At 42.1% G+C, this 21068-nt stretch overlaps 3 protein-coding genes and 1 pseudogene across 7 annotated transcripts in view; 1 reads left to right on the forward strand and 3 right to left on the reverse strand.

The window, feature by feature from the left end:
• The window catches only part of LOC132912227 (angiotensin-converting enzyme), a 54300-nt gene that overhangs the window by 21970 nt on the left and 11262 nt on the right, over positions 1 to 21068 (forward strand). For all 4 annotated transcript variants that reach the window (XM_060969483.1, XM_060969482.1, XM_060969480.1 and 1 more), the window contains exon 11: positions 17768 to 17908. In XM_060969483.1, the coding sequence (XP_060825466.1) occupies positions 17768 to 17908 (141 nt within the window). The remainder of the gene's footprint in view (positions 1 to 17767; positions 17909 to 21068) is intronic.
• LOC132911880 (titin-like) lies at positions 864 to 5338 on the reverse strand (annotated as a pseudogene).
• LOC132912236 (tetra-peptide repeat homeobox protein 1-like) lies at positions 5084 to 7605 on the reverse strand. 2 transcript variants are annotated; one of them, XM_060969500.1, is made up of 3 exons: positions 6940 to 7605; positions 6574 to 6799; positions 5084 to 6353 (listed from the first exon to the last, which is right to left on the reverse strand). In XM_060969500.1, exons 1-3 carry the CDS (start codon positions 6949 to 6951, stop codon positions 5359 to 5361), a joined length of 1233 nt encoding a protein of 410 aa, XP_060825483.1. In that variant the 5' UTR covers positions 6952 to 7605; the 3' UTR covers positions 5084 to 5358. The 2 variants fall into 2 exon arrangements, with proteins under 2 accessions (XP_060825483.1, XP_060825484.1); XM_060969501.1 differs by having other exon boundaries at positions 7023 to 7604.
• LOC132912239 (uncharacterized) lies at positions 11571 to 13750 on the reverse strand. Its single transcript, XM_060969503.1, has 2 exons — positions 13594 to 13750; positions 11571 to 13145 (listed from the first exon to the last, which is right to left on the reverse strand). Exons 1-2 carry the CDS (start codon positions 13603 to 13605, stop codon positions 12051 to 12053), a joined length of 1107 nt encoding a protein of 368 aa, XP_060825486.1. The 5' UTR covers positions 13606 to 13750; the 3' UTR covers positions 11571 to 12050.

Consider the following 21068-nt stretch of genomic DNA (forward strand, 5'->3'; position numbering starts at 1 on the left):
TTGATGCGTGGAAGTATCGTGAGTTTCTAAATTACCATCATCAATTAAAGATATATGAATTATACATCGTTATTGACGGCTAGGAATATTTTACTACAGCCGGAAGTTAAATTACTGGATTTGAGAGAAGAGTTAAACACGATTTTATATTACTTAATCATTAGGTAATTTCTTCGCGATAATCATTACTTTTCGCAATGTAGCAATTTAGATCGTAATTTGAAAAGTTCAAAAGATTGATCTAAACTTCAATTTAATACATAAAAGTGTGAATTTAAAAAAGGATGATTTTTAATCCTTTGTAATTGAAATTTGACGAGTACTTCCCCGAAAAGAATCTACTCTTAGGGAAGAGAACAGTTCGAGAAACGTGCATATCGATCGAAACGTTAACGAGTATTTCCGTGAGAAACTCACGTAATTGCGGTCATGCGTTTAATTATTCGCGAGAAATTAATCTAATGGAAGAGAAACACGCGAAGACCGATAAGAAAACAAGGTTTCCAGAGTGTATAGTATTAGAAGCATATTTATTTACATTAAACAGAAAATCAACTTATAAATGAGAATTATTCCTAAAAATAAGAATCCTGAACATCTTTGCTTTTGAAGAATCAACGATGCTGGAAATCAGTCAAAATATACATTTTACATTACACGAAACAACTAGAAGATCGTTACTATCGACAGTTTTACTGAATTAAACAGCATTAAAATACGTACATTTTTCATTGCATGGTATACATTTACTTGAATTCTTCGAGTAATGTTAGTAAAATTTGATTTATAAATTAAATATTTCCTCAAAAAGTGATTCGATGAATATGGGTTAACCAAGCAAACAAAAGCGAAAAGTATTTATACAGAGTAAAACGTTACCTTAAAAAATAGAAAAATCAAAGCGACACGAAAAACGATCCTCTACTTGTTTTAAACAATATATAATAATACATACGATCCTTGTCGCCCCTAACTTATCACTCATCACAAATTCAATGCACCCGATCCACGATTCGATCTTCTACCGTCTCGATCGAATATTTCTCTTCTTACGTCCATCGTTAGCTTCTATATTCTTCTCATCTTCCCTCGAATCTCCTCGGTCCTTCCATCCATGAGAACTACCTTGGTTCCGATCAAGATTCACTGGTACTGGCACTTGAACCCAATAAGGGAATGGTTTCTCTACCGGTACTGGTACCGGCTTTGTCACATACACTTCGTACGGTCTGTCCACCGGTACTTTGATCGCTACTGGATAAGGTTTCTTTACCTCCACTTTGATCGGTCTCTCCACAGTATACGGTTTTGGCACTGGTACCTTTATCGGTATCGGTACCGGCCTTTCCACAGCTACTGGGAAAGGTGTATCGACTGGTACCTTAATCTCGACAGGGTACGGTTTGGCCACAGGCACTGGATACGGTTTAGCGACCTCCACAGGATACGGTTTCGGTATTGGGACTGGATAAGGTCGATTTACGACGACCTTGACCGGTACTGGGACCTTCTTCTCCACTTCGTAGGGCTGTGGTACCTTAACCGGTACTTTTACCTCGTAGGGCACTGTCTTATCGACGGTGTACGGCTGTAGTACCGGCACCTTTACCTCCACCGGTATCTTTTTCTCGACGGTGTACGGCTGGGGAACTGGAATTTCCACTTTGTACGGTACCGGCCGATCCACCTTCACTCCGTATGGTACCTTTTTCTCCACCGTGTACGGCTGTGGTACCTCGACGGGTACATTTACGAACACTTTGACTGGATATGGTACCTTTTTCTCAACTGTGTAAGGGTGTGGTACCGGCACCTTCACCTCGTAGGGTATATGTTTATAAACAGGATATGGTACTTTCTTCTCTACAGTCACAGGTACTGGAATCTTCTTCTCAACTGTTAACACTTTTGGCCTTTCCCAAGCTGAGACCTGTTGCAGAGACAAATCGCTCCTTGGAAATCTTTTCCAACCTTCGTTTCTGATTCTACTTGGCCATTCTTTAAACGACCTTGATCTGAATCTCCTCGAGTAACCCCAGTCCTCCGTGTCGTCCTCCGGTTCTCCTTCGTCTTCTAAAGACAAGGAATGACTCTCGTAAGTGAAATCCTCGCGATAAGGAACTTTTCGCGTGTTGGAGTAAGATTCCCGAATTTTCTTTGATTCAGTGGTGACATTTCCGCCTTCCAACGCTTTCTCCACTGCCCTTTCGGCTGCCCTTTCCGCAGCCTTTTCTACCGCGAGCTCCGCTGCCCTTTCGAGGTCCTCTTTTCGAGTGGCGGAACAACTTAGAACGATGGAGAAGCATAATAACGCGATGATGCTTTGCTGCTATGTGGAAATTCCATAAATATTAGTTGAAAGCGTTGAATTTTTATGGAATAGGAGAAAGAGTAAAATATTTTTAAAATATTTTTAAAACGTTTTTTTGGAAAATGTTATCGAATCAAGGTATATCATTGTTTTATACAAGATGAGTAGGAGATTCAATGGATCCATGAAAAAAAGTATCAAAATAATTAGAATTTAGTATTTTCTAGTATTACTCGCAATTGAAATGTCGTTTAAAATTTCAAAAGAGAAATAAAATGATATAGTTCACCTTTGATCTGTTAAAATATTCGCGAAAGGAGGAAAAGGAAGAATCTACTTAATGAAACTCAAAGGTTGAAGATTCGAAATACCAACCAGTCGTCCCATGATTTTTCCTAGCCGCGGCGATAGATCAAGGTGCACTGAATCCAAACGAATGCTGCTCCAGTATTATTTATACACGGTGGACAACTTTCGCCTGTTCGACCAGCTAAATCTTTATAGACTTCGCGATATCCAGCTTGTGACAATTATCCACTGTTAAACGGTCATTGTTTTTCATGGAAATGGTCCAGCGGAAACGTACAGACATTTATTATTCGACTCGTAAAACTGCTTTATTTCCCGAGAAGTAATTTTAGATCATTTTTGCCGGATATTATTTTCACGGAAGTATTTACGATCGAAGGGAAGAATTTTTTAGAACCAATCGCTTGAATACTTTTTTAATTACTCACAGATACTTAAATTGTAATCGAATTGGCGTGAAATTTCTATCTTTTAATTTTTAATTGTATAATTAATTGTGAAAATTTGTAATGTCAAATAGAATTCGTCCATAGCACTAGAAAATACTAATATTTTCAGATCGTAACATATAAATCTACTGCATCAATTTTCTAAAATATTTCCAATAAATATTTTCATCTTTGTCGATGTATCATTGCAGATCGTGTTAAAGATGAGAATTTTCTTTCACATATACGATATGATTTTTCAATATAAACGCGTATATGAAACATTCTTTAGGATTCATTGAAGCAGCTATAAATCGTTAAAAATTGGACATTTGATCGGTTTCAAAAATACCAGAAATCTTCCAATCGTTCGATATATTTCTTTGAATAGCGCATCAGAAATAGTTATTTCCCACGTCACTGAATTATTCAATGGTGTTATCTAAAACGATTTAAACTTTCCGACGCCTGATTCAATCGTATCCTAAATTTAGAAAAATTAAGGGTGGGAAGAAAATAACAAATTTACACAACTTCAAAAACCATGAAAATCTATTTACGATGCAACAACGCAAAGGTTCTAGTTCGTTAATCTGATGAAAAGCTCGCCAGGAAGGCAACGCTATTTGCGCTTGTCGGATGAAAGCGAATGACCACTTTCTATAAGCAATCGTAAAACTGTGCGAACCCTGAACTACTACGAAGCCACGTTTTTCTGTTCTCTGGAGCAAACGTTCCAGAATTTCTATCACGGAACTCGCTACAAACAAAAATTGCATCTATAATAATCTATCGTTTGTTACTAGTCGTTCCTTTCGCAATATTCCATTTGTACGCTCGGTCAGCCTCCTCGCATCCTTAGATTTCTTTCTTACCGTAGATCCTCATCGATCACACGAGCCATTGAGTTTCTCGTGTCTGGAACAAGTGAAACGAAAACCGGTATAAAAGTTCTTCGTGGCAGTCTTGCCATTTTAAATCGCGCCGCTTTCTTCCTCTGGCTCGACAATCAGATTAAATATATTCCCTGGTTCGCAACTTTGCGTGTCTTACGTTGAAAAATTTTCCAATCAAACAGATTCATAGCTAAACCGGAAACGTAGAAAGTTCCGACGAAAGTCACGAAACTTGATTCTCTTGTTCCCGAATTGAATTACTGAAATTGAGATGAGCGCACTATGATTACAATTATCATGTAACGCTACGTATAGCGACATTAAATTTTCTTAAATAAAAATCACATAATTTGGAAGCTTCTTTCTGGCAATGAAATTCGAGAAACATTTTGCGAGTGAATAGAAGAGATTACGATTATTCTTTGGTCGACGATTACGTTTATTTTAATCGTGTTAGAATTGCGTAATTTTCCGTCGATTATAATTAACGTTATTATTAGTTACGAGGAAAGTCTTGGAGCCGAGGAAGTTATGTCGTGGAAGTTCCATACCAATCAACAAGGAACATCGATGCAGTTAATCGGAAAGAAAGCAAACGTGACCGGAAGGAAATCGATATCTTGGATTTCTTTGCATTTATGTAAAAAATACATCGTATCTTTTATCTAAATTACTCCAATGTTGTTTTCGGCCCTTATACATATTTGCTAATTTATATTCGAACGTTATCGCATTGGGAACTTATAGAAATAAATTAACTAAGAATCGTAATATCGATATTTCTGTTACATAAATAGAACTTATTTAAAGGGCGGTAATTACTAATGGCATCAATGCGCATGTACTACGGTAGAAACTATTCTGTCGATACGCCAATGCAGAACCAGAAAATGCATTCCAGGGAATGTAGGTTGCAGTTCAAGTTTAATAATCGATGACATAGAAATTTTGAAATTCGCTACCTTTGAATTCTTTTTAATAAAACCAATTCTCCTGAAATTCCTCTGAAATTGCTAATAGTATGGTTAGACTGCGAATATTTGTACAATTTCGTATCCTTGTGGCTACAAATAGAAGGTAGAGAACCTAAACGGAAATTAATTTCCCTCTGACCCTCATTCTCTCACTGTAGAAGCCTATACTTTAGATATTTTATATATTTTTACATATAATATACGTTTACATTTCCTACAAATGAGTAAAAGTCCGCAATCTAACTCCTAAATAACTCTAATAACTCTAAACAGCGAAACGCCTTCGATTCCGCTTACGGTATTTGTACACGCAAAAATAAACGGAGAGAGCCATTCAACAATTACCATTGACAATAATCGTCTCCAAATTTCGCACTAGGAGACGCCCTAACAAAACAAAATTACTCTAACGTTCGCCATGCTATTCACATTGGTCGCTTTCAGTCGTGATATTTAACCTCGTCCACGGCCTTTTCCTCTTCTACTGGTACGGAAACGGGTACTTTAACAGCATAGGGAACAGGCTTGTCGACAGAGTAAGGCACAGGTTTCGTTACGTGTATAGGTATAGGTCTATGAATCGGTACCTTCACCAGCACAGGCACCGGTTTTTCCACGGTATAAGGTACCTCCTTTTCCACGGGATATGGTGCTGGTACCGGAATCTTCACTTTGACAGGGATAGGTTTATCGACAGTTACAGGTACAGGTCTTGGTACCTTGACTGTCACAGGTACAGGTACTGGTTTATCAACGGGATAAGGGACAGGCTTGGAAACTAGCACGGGATATGGTTTAGATACCGGTATCGGTATCGGTTGTTCCACCTCGATTTTTATAGGATAATGCACCACTTTTTCGACAGGATACGGTTGAGGAACGTGTACCGGTACTTTTATCGCTACTGGAATTTTTCGTTCGATAGGGATTGGTTCGGGTATTGGTACCTTAACTTCATAATGAACTTTCTTCTCTACTGGAAAAGGGTCAGGTATGTAAACCTTGAAAGGTACCGGACGATTGACCGGTACTTGGACCGGATAAGGTACTTCCTTTATCACCGGTACCGGTTTAGGTATCTTCAGTGGAACTTTGACAAAGACTTCTACCGGGTATGGTATTTTCTTTACGACTGGGTAAGGTTGTGGTACAGGTACTTTGACGGGGTACGGTATGTTCTTGACGACGGGATATCGTATCGTTTTTTCGACTGGATAGGGCATTGCGACTTTCTTTATCACGGTTACCATCTTGTGCACGTTCTCGTGCACGTGGCGGCCTAGAACTTGACCCTCCCGGGGTACTCCGGCTGGTATATCGTTGGATTCTGGGATGTAGCGCTTTCCGTTTTCGAGATCGCTGCTGTTGACTGTCATTTCTTCGAGATTTTCCGCTTCTGCTTGCTGGTCTTCCAAGGGCTCGTTGTAGGAGTCGTCTGTAACGATCTCGTTTAATTAATATTTATGTACCGTCGGTGTAAATATATATAGTATAACGATCGCTATATTATATAAAAAAATGTGTTGTGTAAAAATACTACACGAGGAAAAGAGAAATTTGCAGTCTCACGGCTGTAGGTTTTTATTTTAATTGAAAATGGACTTGTTACGTAGCACTTACTATAAGAAGATATCATAACTGATAAATTTACGTACACGTTTCCTCTACCGACTTTGCGGATCTTGGTCCCCGATCTGTCTTCTCCAAAGCACCGCTCGTTTTCTCTTCAGCAACAGGAAGATTCCGTTCTTGTTTAAAGTACTCCCGTGGTCGTGTACTCATAGCTTGATAACATTTGTCAGAAATCGAAATTTGTTTCCGATTAATACGTTGACCAGACGATGTTGCCACGGCGAATATCAACAAGATTGCCGTATTTCTCTACAAGTGGAACAGATGAATTTTTTTACAAAAATTATAACATTCTCGAAATTCACTTTTCAACATGATCACACGATAATTCAGACACTTGGATGCAAATTTAGACGTTCTTCTCTTTCCTCTCTTGTTTCAGAACGTACCATGTAGTCCATCGTATAGATTAAGATCCTGGTGTCTGTAGGATTGAAAATTCCAACTAGAAAATTACAAACTAGACAATTACTAGGTAAATTACGTGGTTCTACTAGATTTTGAAGAATTTCCGATGCACGTTCCAAACTGGACAGAAGTAAATCAGTTCTGTCGATTTACTATCTTTTATATAGTCGTTCCTCCATCCACAGTCTGTGCACAAGTTGATGGATTCACCAAGAGGGGACGCGTCTTCGCTTTCGCGTCTTTTGTCGAAAGTGAAACTCATCCAGATAACGTGCCGGTCAGGAGCTATCGATTCGAAGTACCTAACTCTTGCTCGATTAGAACGAATAGAATCAAGCATCTAGAAATGGAGCGACACTGAATGTTGGTGAACGAGTTTCACTCAAGTTCGGTGTTTTCACGCCTTTTGCGACAACGTTTTTCCCTGTTGCGGCGACCTTGAAATGCATTCCATCGAGAATGCTGGCCACAACCGATCTCGATGCGAGTCACGCACGGAACGAAAGCGAAAGATCGCCTCACTCTCGGAGTCTTCGGGCGATGTGCTTGGGATTTCTAGTCGAAACCGGTGCTCAATAAATTTAGCATATTTTTCTTAGATTCTTCGTTTCTAGCAGAAGATATCGAGTTAGAGATATTTATTAAGGGTGGAAAATTGAAACCGAGATCGTAATTTCAAGAAACGATAATTCTAAATGTTGAGCTTATTAGATGTACGTGAATACAAAGGAACGCGTGGATAAATTGTAAGGTAGAAAATATATATTTTAAATACTAAAGTGTAAATACAAGGAATATAATACGAGCTGATCCAGATCCGCACGCCAGCAGTGTTACCCTGTGACTGAAAACCCTGAAGCCAACGTTGCCTGTGTACAGTTTATGGTTTGCCCTCGACGCGGTCGTTTGTCTATACGCTGTCGATGGCTTCGGTGCTTGAGAAAACTAAAAGACCAGACGTAGAGTTTTCTTAGAAGCGACGACCACTTTAACGCTAAATAATAGAAATGATAAAATTGCAGGGATTACATATACACGACTTTATCTCGAATAATCTAAACAGATAGAAATTTGTTTTACACGCGGTGCTAAAATTTTCCAAATATCTTATTATTCTGTAACGTTGGTAGAAGACACCGACTGCTATCAAATGTTAGATCCAGCGTATGTAAGCGGAGAAATTAAACGAATCAAGTTCCAACGTTTATGGGCTTCCGGATACCAACCGGAAAGGTGCAAGCGACAAACCGTGCAAGACATTCACGGTCATGGACTACGTCGATGGAAACTGTGCCGCGGTTGTGGCCATAATCGAGCAAACGGTGGACAGTCCTTCGCAAAGATACGTAATCGAAGAAGGGGAACATTAGCCGCGGAGAAAATATGGAATCGCGTTAACTGGCACCGTTTTACGGGGATTTCACGGCGGACACGCGATGATCACGGGACCGTGAACGAATTCTGATCCTTTTCTGCTTTTTGGTAGCGTTTCTGTCATGCTCGATGCACCATGCAAATTTTTTCCATACACGTTGTTACTGACAAGTGGTATCGCTCAGCAGAGAGTATAGTTTTCTTCTTTCGTGCGGACACGAAACGCGTTTCAGAGAGTTTTTAGACATATATGGGAATTATGGAGGAACTGCGTTTTAAAATATCTCGAGAAATCTGCAAATCGTTATCGGAATGTTTCGAACGGGTTCGTTTCGTAATTCTTTATTTTCGTATTACTTTTTAGCGTCCAGGAAATTTTTATTCGTATTTTTGCATCGCTACGTCACTTCTTTGCGTACACGCGTAACATATTCGTGAAAAAGGCCAAAACATTCGAATACTCTCGTGAGTCATTACGGATTAAAATTGTATAAGAAAAAGAGTCATTAAGAAATCGTTCGAGATTAAGAAATAAAAATTTCACTTTCAGATATTTAAATTTTTAAAGCGCACACTACCAGAACTAAATTCTGGAGTCAGTATGCAAATAACTTTCTTTTTATCCTTAATGATGTGGTCGTTACCATCAAAATTATTAAACGTGAGAAAGCTCCATTCATGCAGCGCATTTGCGAATTTGGGTATCCTGTAATTGATTAATTATTGAAATCATCGCGATGTCTATAATTAAATCAAAGTCCCTCTAACGATATGTAAAATCGGTCTTATTGTATTAATTACGATTATTTAATAGATAAGCCGTTGAATAACGACGCGGAGTCACGCGACCGGTTACAAACGACCTCTTGATGCAGAAAAACCATCTCGATTAATTAAAAGAATCCACCTTCGTTACATAGCGCGCGTCATTAGCATAATTGGCCGTCTTCGCTTTCGATGCGTGCACGGTGTATATACTAACGAACTATTATTTATAGCGATTGTATGCTGCGCTAGAAACGATTTATCGGATGTTCCACTCTTTTAAAGTTCTATTACGATCAGCGATTTAGAAAGATTTCAATTTAAATTTCCGGTCACCGCGCCATTTATCTCGAATTGAAATCTAGTCATTATACGATTTATCGAATATTCGGTCTCGTCGCTGGTAGTCTCATTTCGAATAAACTGCCGTAACTGCGGTCGATATGGTTTCCCACAGTTGCTTAATTTTAATTTTCTTATATAACGATTCAATCGTCTCTGCCAAAAAGTATAACACGATACTATTTGCATTTAGCGATTCAGTCTCGAATTTAACTTTTCTCTTCAACTACTCAGATTCCCAACACGCGAAAATGAATGTACCGATCATTGTAAAATTCGTACGGCTTCTTTACCGACGCTCGCTACGAGTAAAAGTTGAAGAAACTACCGAGCTACGCGCAAGTAGCGTTGCAGGAATGAAAATTCAGTTCGTAATTAGAAATCAGTAATTAGAAATATCAGGAAACGTTAACGTATAAATTTATATCGATATATACTTATGACGATAAAATAAAGGAAGGAATAAAATAAAAAGGTTACGCACATGCCAGTTGTCCAAAATTTCACTAGTTAAAAAAAGAATTGAAAGAGAACACCACAGGAACCAAGGTAGAAAGACTCAGATGCAAGTAGAAACGCTCCTCGCTCGGTCAAAAGTCGCGAAGGGGAATTAGGACCGTTCCGGTCGGACACGAAGCGGCGAGTTTCTCTCCCATGACTATCTTTCGTACGAAGGGGAGGCCTCTCTCACTTTCAGCCTCGGTGCAAGTCGCGTGCGATTCGATTGCATAAGAGTTGCCGGCTTGTTGGACGGACGAGCACGAAGCGTGTGATTCGTGAGTCAAGTGACTGTGCTTGGGCACGGTCGAAGTGGGTCGAAGCGCAAAAGTCAAACTCATTGTATATCATGAATATCGTTACACGAAAAAATTGAACAAGGAAATTCGACTTTCGTTTACCGTGACCTTGCAAGGAGAAAATATTTCTTTATTTATTCTCGATACGTTCCTTTACGTTTTTTCTTTTCTTTTCTTTTCTTTTTTTTTTTTCGTTCATTTCCACTTTCGGTTTGTCGTTTAAGTTTTCTCTCTTGCTTCTTTGTTTTTCTGTTCGCTACTGAATTGCAAACGTCGACGTGGGAGAATGAAACGAATCGTGGGCGTGATCCGTCGGCATACTCGGCTACTTGGAGCCCGAGCCAACGACGCGACGTCAATTAACGATTCCAACGAACGGAGAGCCACGTGCGCGAGTCTCTTTAATTAAAATAATGCTGCTGCTTTTTCGAGGAGCTCGCGCAAGGCACGCGTACGTTGAAATCGCATATAGCCGAAGGATCCATCGGGGTTGCTTAACGAACGCGCAACCAAGATAATTGAAGGTTGCTGGTGAATCGTTGCTAAAGTTTCCGGTGCTTCGATCGAACTTGTACGCCTTGTCGATAATCGCTTTCCCTTTGGCGGTATCGTTCGAGACTGGCATACGCGCAGAAATTGTTAAACTCGCTCGAAAATTCAGAGCCACTTTTATTATTGCTAATAAAAAGAGGGAAAAATAATACGTTCGATATAAGACGAAAGAAAGGCGAAAATCGATAAGATCGCGTTTCTTTTCCCGAGTATTCCGGTAATTCGGTGGAAAGTGGATATGGGTCAAAGAACAAGGAGCTGTATATCGGTGGAAATTACGAGGACACGTTGACGGTAAGGGGCGATCAAGAGCATCGATTTGGCAGGCCCGTGTTGGCAGCGAGAGAAGTGGGTCGTGGCTCTGCCATCCGGTTTAGCGTGTCGTCGATAGAGCACGCGAATCTTTCGTGCACCTGCATGCATGGTCGCTCGGACTATCGGAAGAAAGTTTCAAGTAGAAAGTGAAACTCGCGAATTCGCGAACTCTGTCCCTTCGATCGAGGCACGTGGAAAGCGAGCATCCGATCGTGACACGGATTCTCCCACAGCCTTGTAATAATATCGACGACTCGAGGACTGTCGGTCGACAGAGAACGTGAAATTGTTTCTGAGATCGTCGATGATAAATATCGTTGTAGAATGGTTAATGAATAGGAACGGCGAGGGACGTCGGTGAGTCGAGCACGCGGAAAACGAAAGTGGAAATTGTTAAACTAGTCGTGACGTCGCGTCGGTCGAAGGAATCCGAGGGAAGGTCGTATCGAGCGTGAATCAACACACCGTTCGTTATTCTGTAGGTCATTAATATTTATAATTCGTACAAAAATACATGTATTCTGCTATTTCGGTAGAAAAAAAAAAAAAAAAGAGAAGTTGAGATAAGCGAGCTGTTGGTCGAAGATCGCTAAAGACAGGCTCCAACTACGAATCTCTCGGTTTCTTCGTATCCATGACTCGCGTCGCTATGTTTGCGGGGTTCGTTACGATCGACCTCGGAAGAACCGGTCTCTGGAGCGGCGCGATGTGTTCGTTAGACTCGCGGCTCACCCCTGTCGCGATCCAGGTACAAGAAGAAATACGTGAATAGAAGCGTGCCATCGAGTACCGATTCCCTTCCGACTCTCGTCAATTTCGTTTCTTCTTTTCTCTCTTCTGTTTTCCTAAAGCTGCTCGTCGATTGCTCGATGTCGCCGGTACGTGATCGCCATCCGAAAGATCGCTCGAATGGTGATCAAACCGGAACAAACGCGACTGGAACGAAGTTAATGATAACCGTGGCCACCCGCCCACTCGCTGCTGTAACCAACGTCATGTACCGGAACTGCTACTGGTACTTTAACTGGGTAGGGAACAGGTTTCTCGACCGGGTAGGGCACCGGTTTTTCGATGTGAACTGGATACGGTCTGTCTACTGGAACCTTAACTTCCACCGGCACCGGCCTTTCCACGGGGTAAGGTACTGGCTTCTCGACGGGATACGGCTGTGGTACCGGTACCTTTACCGGGACAGCGACTGGCTTCTCCACAGGGACTGGATACGGTCTGTCGACTGGTACTTTGACCGCGACTGGCACTGGTTTTTCCACTGGATAAGGTACTGGCCTGTCGACGTGCACGGGGTAGGGTTTGAGTACTGGCACGTGGATCGGACGATCAACAGGAACCTTCACCGGAACCAATCTTTCCACTGGATAGGGAGCTGGTACATGGACCGGAACTTTGACCGGCACTGGGACTGGTTTCTCGACTGGATACGGTTGTGGCACTGGTACCTTTACCGGGTATGGTACGTGTTTCTCCACGGGGTAAGGCTGTGGAACCAAAACTTTGACGGGGTATGGGCGATCGACGGGTACGTGAACCGGATATGGAACCTTCTTCTCCACGGGGTACGGTTGGGGTACGTGTACCGGAACTTTGACGAGGACCTTGACTGGATAAGGCTTTTCCACCGGGTACGGTTGCGGTACTGGAACCTTCACGGGGACTGGGTAGGGTTTCTCCACGGGGTAAGGCACGTGTTTCTCCACGGGATATGGAACAGCTACGTTCTTAACAACGGTCACGGTCTTGACGTGTTCGTGTCCACCGTCGTAGCCACCATAGCTACCGTAGCCACCATAGCCACCGCCATAGCCACCGCCATAGCCGGTGCTGCCGCTTAATTCCAGACCACCGTGTCCACCAGATCCGATGTCATAGCCACCGTCGTAGCTGTAGCCGTAACCGAGACCCAACAGGCCGCGTTTCTCTTGTTTTTTCGTGGAATTGTCTTCCACCGAAGCTTCTGCTTTCTCGGACGTCTTCTCCCCGGCCCACGTGGACGAAACCAACAGGGCGATCGCTGTCGTGTAAACCTAGAAAACCACATCGGAACGTTAGTATTCGGTGGAAGACCGGATCGCGTAGTCGACTAGACCGGCTATGAAATCGAAAGCGATTCGAGAGACCGGTTGTAAACGGATCGTACGGACGATTTCGAGTTTCTAGACCAAAAGACACGAGTCGCGATTCCTGGGATTTTCAGGGAATTCCCAGAAGCCGGATCGGATTCTATCGCAACGAGATCACTGTGCGCGAATCTACGAATCGACGTTACGATTCTTGGAAGTACAAACAGGTTACGATCGATTTGCTGGAAAGCAACGTCCCGATACGGAAACTACAGAATCAGCTCGAAATAGAAATCATTCACTGCGCGACGTAAACGCGTCTTTCTGGTCACTACTCGACCCCGTTGTTCCGGTCGCCGGTTTCTCGGACAGGGGCCGACAGTCGTTCCCCTTCGTCGTGTCACTCACGTACCAGGATTCTCATTTTTGCTCTCGAGATATTCCAGGTGCGTCCAGAAGTGAACTGGATGCTGATTGCCGTTGGTTCGTCGCCTTATATACGCGGCATACTTTCGCCTTCGCCACCCGGGCCCGACACACCGTACCCCCCTCGTTACACCTCTTTGTTCGCGTAGAACGACCACGATCGGCTACCACTCCCCTTTGAGAGACACACGACTCACCTCCCCACGCCACTCCGAAACGTCCCTCTCCTTAGGCAACAGTTTCGTTTTCTTCGTCGTCCGAGGCATCCCCACTGTCGACCACCGTGGATTCCACTGTTATGCGGATACCCGACATCGGTACCCCGATATGCGTATGAGTCGTTTCCACAGTGTTAGACACTTGACATAGCTGTGACGTTTATTTTTAGATGTTTTTTCGAACATGGAGTCTCGCGGGATTCCCGGTGAGTTTGAATCGTTGGGTGGACAGGTTGGGACAGGCTGCTGTTCAAGCGCTTTAAGACCGACCTGTTATACGTGAATTACGCGACAGCTGAATTTCTCCGATATCCTAATTACTTTATTCTTGGTGAGTTTGAACAGAAATCGATGACATCTATCCTGACATCGTGCCGTTTTAGAACGAAGAGCTAATTGTTTCTACTTTCGTTTTTAATACGATTCTCGATCATAGGAATATGTATATTTGGGTTAACAGAATCCATTCTTTATCCGCAGTTGTGTGTCATAGTTTTCAAAGGTAGCGATGTCTCGATTACTTTATTCGTATTATTTCTATTCTGTCTCAATTGGATCATCGTGGTATCCTCGACGAATGGAAATTCTTTCTCCGCTCAACCTCCTCTCGTAACAGCATTTTAATCGCAACAATATTTTGCACAAAGAAAGAAAATTAGTTCTCGATTTATGCGTTTCGCCTTGCCTGTGAAATCCTAATTGCTTCATTAACGACGTTTATATTCGAAAGAGAAACGTAAGGGGAAAATCTTGAACGTAATACTCGTGCATCTGACGTAACGTGGCAAATGTCTCGTATACAAAAATCTCTCCGTCACGTTGCATCCGCACTCGTTCCTTTCTCCGTAGTTTCGCCCCAACTTCCGACTCTGCATACCAACCTGTTGACGCGTCGAAAATATCTCTCTTTAATAGTCGCATCTCCTATGTATTTCTTCTCTTATTCTAAACCTCAACCTCGTTCGTAATCTGCATAGAACGCAATGAATCGACAAAGTATCGAACACAAAGGGTTCTTTCTATTTCGATCGACGTTTCAATACCATTTCTCGAGTCGCTACATACAACTCGATACTATCGCGGTACATGAAATTTGCGCAACTGGCCCAATTCGACGAATATTATTCTCTTTTCTCCAACCGGACATGATCGTCGCCGGTAAACGATAATCGAATCGGTGCAACACGTTCCAACTCCTCTTCCCTTTCTCCCTGTTTTACCGTTCCGTTTTCGTCCTTCCTCTCTCGACGGCAACCTCGACGATTACGTGTGCACCAAGCCGTAGGTGCTCACCCGTAAGGATTTATCCGCCGCCAATCTACGTCACGATTTCCCTCTCTTTTCCTACCTTGTCCCCGGTTCCGTTTTCTGCCGCTACCGATTAAAAATCTGAAACCCCGTTTTTTCCATAGAGGAAGAAGAAAATAAGAAATGACGCGATTCGTTCTTTACTTTTATTCTCGCAATTAACGATGTTTCATTCTTGTTTCGAACGGTTCGATAGGTGGAGAAGTTCCGATAATAGAAGTTCGCCAGCTCTATTCCCATCGGCTGCTCTTATTAATTACGATAATAGGAGCCAACGCGCGACGTTCGGATAACCGAAATTCGCCGACAATTTCCATGCAAACGTTGAGTCGCGTATCGAACGTGTACGTTCTTGAGAAAATAAACGTTCCACGTGGGATTTCTCAATTAGAAGCTGTATACCTTGATAATTAACTCTCCGTAGTATTCGTAAATTTATATACATACGATTGATCGATAGGAATACGTTTCTACGTAAGATCGGACGCGAAGACGAGAAATCGAGTCCTTGAAACGTTTCAATCCCTAAACTACGAATATACACGTGTTATACTTTATAAAACGTCTCGCGTTGCCATTAAAATTCGCAAATTCTCTCCTCACCGAATGTTTTGTAACGCACACGCACACACATAGAACGCCTACTCGCACGATGGTCGTTAGGAATGTATAATATACAAAGCTGACCACTCGCGAGATCGTTGGATCGTTACGTAACGACTGTGCACGGCGAGATGCTCGCGATTACCGTGCGCGCGATTTACATTCGATCGAAGGGAAATTGATGGTCGAAATGTGGGCAGTATATGAAACGATCGAGAAGTAGCTTTATTCATAAAGAATACATTTATAATAAATCACGCGCGTTAAATCGAGGTGTTTCGTTAGTAAGAATACGAGTTGGCGCGAGATTACGTTTGGCCTGTCGATCGTTGGAAGAATAAAATCTTGAGACGAATCTACGAGGAGCAGGATTTGAAAGTCGAATGGATTCGACGGCATTCGAATTATTATCTAACGTTAGGTGGAAATATCAGAGATCGACGTTCCTGCCGATTATTGGATGGATGTGGAATATCTGAAAAACTTTGGACCCATTTGAGTAAAATGATGGAAACGAACTGTCGCTTGTAAATCACAAGCCTTGCCATTCGCGACGAAGGCTTCTCCTTGAATTCAATTGCCGTCGTTTTCCTCGCCTCGAGAATGGAAGCTTCGATCCTTACGGCCTATCGTCGATTTCTATCCTGAACCAAACACGTGGGCAGGAGCTCAAAGGTTAACGGATAAAAATTCGTCGGATTACGCCTATTCTCGCTACTGCGTAACCGTCCGACGGACATTTTTTATCCCGTTCAATTTCACCTCTCTTGGTTACGTTTGATGATATTAATCGCAATAGGCACCTTGGATTTCTTTTTCTTTTTTTTTTTTTTTGCGCCTCTTTCACTAACGAATCGGCGATCGACGATGAAATTTAGGCGAAAGAAACTTTCGGAGAAACCTTGGACTTCGAGGATGTGGCCTAACCTTCGCGATTCGCTGGAAAATCGATATCTCGCTCGCTATACCATGTAGAATTCAAGATTAGCATCATCCTTTGCCATCGGCTCCCTGTTATCCTTGTTACCTGATTATTCAGATTGATACCGCCGCTCGCATGTGTAATCACGAGAGACGAACGAAGGCGGACAGTAATTTAAACCGTTAGAATGTGTCGCGTGATTACATCGGTGAGAAATACATTTTCTTATGAAATGTTTCTCGAAAATTTCAACGTTAACCATGTGCTTGAACAAAAACAAACAGCGTACGGTTTAACTTGCGACGGGCTCGCTTCCAACTCGTTTCTACAAAAGCTCGTTTCTACAAAAAAAAAAAAAAGCAAGTAGGTTATCGGCGAAAAAAGCGCACCGACGAAAGTACGAATTCGTCGCGCGAAAGTGAAACCAAAAATCTCGGTCATAAAACAGCCACGGCGTAATTACGGATCGTTATGAAACTATCGACGCTCCAGTCGAGGATCGGCCTGGCGACATTCCTTACTTTCGCGATCTCGGTCGTAATAATTTGCTGCGACAGGCCACGACGCAGCCTCTTTTCGATGGAAAGTAGACGAACAAGAGCGTAACGATTCGCGAAGGATAGTCCCCGCGTTTATTACGTAAAGGTCGTCGTCGATGAAGAGTCTCCGTGAAACGAGTCTCTCTCCTTTTCTCTCTCTCTCTCTCCCTCTGTCTTCTTTCCATCTTCCTTCTTTTTCACTTTCATCGCGTTACTCCTCCGAGAGAAGATCTGTCCGAGGAAGAACAAGCACGACCTTCCGCGGAATCGTCGAAAGGAATTCTGAGTGGCGAAACGACCTCGTTGACACTGACCTTGAAGGAGACGTCGCGGTTTCTTCGTGATTCGCAAAAAGTCGCCACGGTTGAGGTCGTTAAACGCTTCGCCAATTAATCGGCTCGCCATCACCTGCCGATTCTTACCTAATTCCGAATATCTGCTCGATAATTTTCGATTCGTCTCCGCTGGCCAGAGTTCTCTGACAGATTTTTCTCGGTCGATCGACGTCGATACGCACATGCGAGTTTAAATATAAAATTCGTTAAGTTCGCTTTCTCCCGTGTTTCGCAGGAATTTTGTGGCAGGAGTCCTTCAGTTTCAACTCTATCGCGCGTTGTGCGAAGCGGCTGGACAGAGGAACGTGGACGATCCCAGGAGACCTCTGCACAGATGCGACTTCTACAGAAGCCAGGAAGCTGGCAGGATCTTGGGGTGAGTATTTTCATGGAATATTAACCATGAGGTTATGAGACAACAACGTCGAATATAATATTAATATTAATTACGTGTATCGTTTCGAGCGAAACGACGATTTTTTTTTTTTTTTTTTTTTAAGTAAAGCCAAGTAGTACAACGGATAGCGCATGTCGTGGAACAGTGCTTGCGAGTTGTAATCCATCTGTAAGCGCGTTTGATTCATGGAAGTATGTTGGCGCGAGTGGTACTGCAAAGCACCGCAAGTCCGTAAAGGGTTGAACGAAAATTCGATATTGAGACATTCGGCACCAGTTGCGCGAGTATTAGGTAACGAGAAAAAAGCAACGATAGCTTGTCGTAAAAGGCGAACTTAACGTCTCCGTTTGCCAGAAATATTCTCAACAAAGCGAACGACTTTCTCAACGACATGATAAATAGATCGAACGTAACCGCTGTCCGTTTCTTCTTGTGCCTGCTCGCGAGTAACGTTAGCGAAACAGTTTTACGTGTGATTGGACGGCCGCGCGGAAAAGACAGAAAAAAAGGAAACAGGTGGGAAAGAAAAAGAGCGTAACGAAGCGCAGGAGCTCCGCTCTGGCAGCCAAAGGCCGCGTTAAACCGTCATAGAACGTGAACGCGAAACGTAACTCGGGCTAACGAGATTGACAAAGGAACACAGCACGGGAGATGTTTGAACGATTTCGTGAGGATCCGAATAATCGTGTTAGTTTTAACGCTGCCTCGTTCATAGAAAGTCCATAAGGTCGAAGTATAACGATTAACTAACCGATAGAAAAAGTTCCGCTTTACGAAACACAGCATACTTTCCCTTTTCATCTGCCACATGCCCTGGCCATCATCGCTGGATCATTTTACGGAAGGAATGCTCGAGAATGGAGAAGATATATAGCAAGTCGTTTTCACTACGTTCGCAACATCGTGCAAAAATTGTTCGTCATTTATCATAGAAGCGTCCTACTTTTAGATACGTTGTTGTACATGTTACTTGGCGTGTTATTAGACCGCGATATGCAAAGTTTCTGAATCTTTTCTATATTCCTCCTTTTTTAACAAGTATCCTTATCTTCCGTTTTTAAAATTCGTTCTATATATCGTTCTATCGTAGAAATGGAAATTTTCTCCTTTATACAGGGTTTTCATCTTTCGACTTTTGCGCATACACATAGGATTCGAAGTAGTGAGGTATCTTAATCATATTATTATTTCTTTCCAACAAGCATGCAACGAGTAGGTGTTGCGATACTCGCGACCTGGCATAAAATCAGCGTAGGTGGTCTAAAGCTTTTACGCAGTACCATCTGTCTCGTGATGATACAAAGACATCGTCTGCGTTCCTGAACTTCCTTCGTCGTCCGATACGGAATTACATATTCCTCGAACCCGGTAGCAACTTGAAACGCGTTTGAACTTTGTTCCGCCTGATAGAACATAGATTTTCGTATTTTACAGTTGTAAGAACGTGGATTTTTCTCTCGACGGGATTTAGAAAGAGGGCACTTTCGAATATTTATATGCAGATTTAATAACGAGTTGGGTTCAAAATTCACGCTTCTCGAGAAAGTAAGAGAAATATTAAAAACAAATTGGAAGCACTTGGTTTAGTCTAACGAAAGATGGCGAAGAGGGGGAATCTCTCGAACGATAAATAAAAATAAAATGAAATCGATAAAATGATGGCACTTTGTGGAAGATCCTGCGATTAACATATTTCAAGGTACCACGGGCGTAAAGAACGTGTTCCTCGCTTTTAAATAAAACGTGCTGGTTATCGACATCCGAAACTAATTTGATTTCCATAATTTTTCATAAATGTCAACGGAATACGAAAACAGGAATGTGAATTTTGTCGGTTAAACCAGACGGCGAACACGAGGATCGGTTTGGAACATCCGAAAATTTTTTTGCCGTAAGGGTTCTGGCTCTTTGACCTGATTAAAATTCAAGGCTAACGCCGAGTATCCTACTTACATATTTGCATGGATACTCGACTGGCATGTTCCTTCTGCGATATCGCTTTAAAAATAGTTCAGACGTGTTCCTCGAAATAATTGCCGTCTTTCGTTCATGACATATATATATATTTAATAAACATTACAAAATACTTCCATTCCCTGAGATTTTTTAACGATACAGAAAAAAGACATCTGGTGTTCCTTTTGTAACATAGTCCTCGCTTGATGAACACGTATTATATGGTTTAGTCGAGGCTAACGTCAATAGCGTTGATAAGCGGATAGAACAGCGTCTTGCGCGACGATCGAAAGTACACGCTATACCTTTAGAAAACCGTGTCATCGATCGGCTACGTGACGAGCGATTGCGAAAAACTTATATCAGAGTCGAAAAATCAAGTAGTCCACCGTAACGTTGGTTAGTTCCCCAATTTCTCGTACGTTGCAGCAAGATCACGCTGGAACAGGAACGATGCTCGAACTCTTTGTGTCGTAAGCTCTGAACGACACAACATTAACCCTGAAACAAACGTCGACTAACTCGAACGACTAGTTTATTTAATTGGTTAAAAGACAAACGACGAAGTAACGCGTAAGAGTTGCGTGAATTTCACATTATCGAGAAACGTTAAGTATTACGCAAACAAGAAAGTTCTATCGTTTCTTTTGTGACAGAGAGGCGCAACGACGCAGACACGTAGAAAGAAACGTATGGAAATATAGAAAATCGTAACAAATACCTTACAAAGACGCCAGGATATATAAATCGATCGTAAAAAAATAAAACGTCGTTCTAATGCAAGAAAAATAAACAGACACCTAACAAAGTGTAAAGTGGAATCATCGAATCTCTCGAAGATTCTGTCTTCGACTTTTTGCTTCTTGAAACTAATCAAGTTTCCTTGTGATTTTAAGATGATCGTAAAAACACGTCAGAGAATCTAAATTAGAGAAATAAAAGTTTTTTGGCTTCGTGAAAAAATGGCAAAAATAATTGGTATCTGGACGATCTGCTAGACCTTGGCTTGATATATGCTCGTTTGGGACGTTCCTCGCGATGCTTTGTCACAGAATGAAAATTATTCACCTTGGATCGGAGGGACTTGAGAATTTGTGAAATTTTATTTCAGCAAATCAGCCGCTTCCTCCTTCGAAACTGTCGTCAGCGTAATCAAATAAAACATTTTGCTATTTAATCTGAC

Source organism: Bombus pascuorum, chromosome 11, assembly GCF_905332965.1.
Source record: "Bombus pascuorum chromosome 11, iyBomPasc1.1, whole genome shotgun sequence".
Lineage (NCBI taxonomy): Eukaryota > Metazoa > Arthropoda > Insecta > Hymenoptera > Apidae > Bombus > Bombus pascuorum.